The sequence below is a fragment of the Echinococcus granulosus genome, assembly GCF_000524195.1.
Source record: "Echinococcus granulosus chromosome Unknown EG_S00009, whole genome shotgun sequence".
NCBI lineage: Eukaryota > Metazoa > Platyhelminthes > Cestoda > Cyclophyllidea > Taeniidae > Echinococcus > Echinococcus granulosus.
The window spans coordinates 152,478-154,516 of record NW_020170389.1 but is presented as its reverse complement, the minus strand read 5'-3'; the positions used below and the strand labels follow the sequence as shown (position 1 = coordinate 154,516).

Genomic DNA, 2,039 nt, shown 5'->3' with positions numbered 1-2,039 from the left:
CAACGAGACACACAAAAAGGCAGATTTTTTATATTAAATAATGGGTAGATGTATTCCATATATGGCCTCTTTTATCATTTAAAGCAGCTGCAGATGCGTTATCAAATTAACACATTAAGCACTTCTTGTGAAAAATTACCTAGCCTCTAACATTTCTGTGAAGCTATAAATGCGTACGCAGCGTTGGCTTGAGAGCTCGTCTGCTAAAAAGCATCTAATTGCGAGGCCAAAACACATTGACAAGGTGTTTATTTTTGCATCTTCCCTTTATGTGGCAACAAACTGGAGAGACACGAGAAAACAACTGCTACCTGAATTCTAGATGTGCTGGATTTTGCTGCTTCTAGATGTAAAGAATCCATTATGTCATTCAATAAGAACTTATGGGATATGATCAAAGTAGACAGGAATTCTGACAGTTAAAATGGTTCCTTATGATTACTTTTGTTCGTCTTAAGCGTTCAGATCCACACTGCGGACACCCTGTTAAGGATGCATAAGAGGTCACAAAGCATAGTAGAGACGAACTCCAAAGGTCCAGGACGTGAGGCATCAACAAAACTAACTCAAAGTGGCGAAGAGGATGACCTTGTAACTGCCAGCGACCTCACAAGATTGACTCGAGGAAGTTCAGGATCCTCGAAGGAATTGGAAAAAGCCATTGCCACTTGTGAGGAGGCAATGCGAGGAGTTGGGATGATTCATTCTCCCAACATTACTGATCGCCTGAAGCAGGCTGCGGTGATGTCTCTATTGGCTCGTTGTCATTTAGCTAATCGTGACAGGGCTCAATGTGAACAGGTCTGCTTGAAGTTGGCTGTCTGTCAGGTGGGTCTCCTCTTTCAATAAATCCTTAAGCAGTCAAATTCGTGGAATAAACCAGCCTCCCTTTTTTTTCTCACCTATTTCAGGAGGAGATTCAGGCAATTAATGAAGATATAACATTTGCTGATTTCAACGTACCTGTTGAGCTTTTCTACCCAATGGTGGCCGACAAGAATGCGTCAGAAATGTCGCGTTCTAACACATTTCCCTTGAGAAGATGTGCCGCGGTATTTAATTTTGTTCCAACAGCTATCATCATGGCAGACCTACTAACGCTTGAATGCGATTTTACGGGTGTTATACCACACCTGCTGAAACATTTGAATGAAGTGCCAAGTGAGCTCTTTTACTCGTTACGATACTCTGCAAAAGTCTCATCCTGTTTTCGACATAGCCTGCTGAAATGACTTGATGAAGCCACTATTAAAAATTGTTTGTCTTATAAAGCATCAATGTCTGTCAGTATATCGGCACGTCATTCTTTGTTTTCCTATTCCATATTTGTTTTTTCTTTTGAACAAACCTGCATATCGCCAAGTGCCAGATTAATGGTCTTGATAGATGCAGTTCCGGTTTGTCTATCTTACGAGACTTTCCAGTTAGCTTCCTCCTTAACATTTAAAAAAGGCGCGGTAATAGAAGGGACCGTCAAAACTCATTTATTCGAAAATTTCATTTTGTCGATGAATGACGACGAGGAAGGTCCTACATTCTTAGTAGTGAAGAGTTGCGTGTTGCTAGTCAAATTGTTAAACGCGAGTAGTGAAACAATCATTTCCCACCTCCCTCAAAATGGAGAGAAAGTCTAAGGGAATGGGTTCTACTCACATACCATGCATTGACTTAATTCTTCCAGTGGTTGTTAGACGACGAACGTAGTATTGGCTACATACTAATGTTTCAGTCATCATCCACCACGCATTTCTAAGATACCGCTTAATTCCCTTGAGGCAAGAATTTTAATGCGTGTGATGGGCTACAAGCACAATTGTTACCTGGTGCTTGACATACCTCGAAGGCGTATAGGAAAGGCTTCTTCTTGAGAAACGGTCTTGACCTGGACCCACAAATCAGTGGGAAGAAACTCATATTTTTATTCGCACAAAGCATGACCCCAAATTGCCGCAAAACGTAACCGTGAGAAGATTGTTAACTTGACATAGAATGGGTTGACATAGAATGGGAGAGGAGGGAGCTACTGCCTCCTCCTCCTC

General features: G+C 41.5%; 1 protein-coding gene across 1 annotated transcript in view; it reads left to right on the top strand. All coding sequences in view use genetic code 11, as the record gives it.

Annotated features, from left to right (window-relative positions):
• The window catches only part of EGR_02051 (Tetratricopeptide repeat protein), a gene marked incomplete at both ends in the record, with an annotated part of 23,175 nt that overhangs the window by 9,338 nt on the left and 11,798 nt on the right, over window positions 1-2,039 (top strand). Inside the window, 2 exons of the mRNA XM_024491300.1 lie at window positions 459-828; window positions 912-1,161. Coding sequence (XP_024354153.1) covers window positions 459-828; window positions 912-1,161 — 620 coding nt within the window. The remainder of the gene's footprint in view (window positions 1-458; window positions 829-911; window positions 1,162-2,039) is intronic.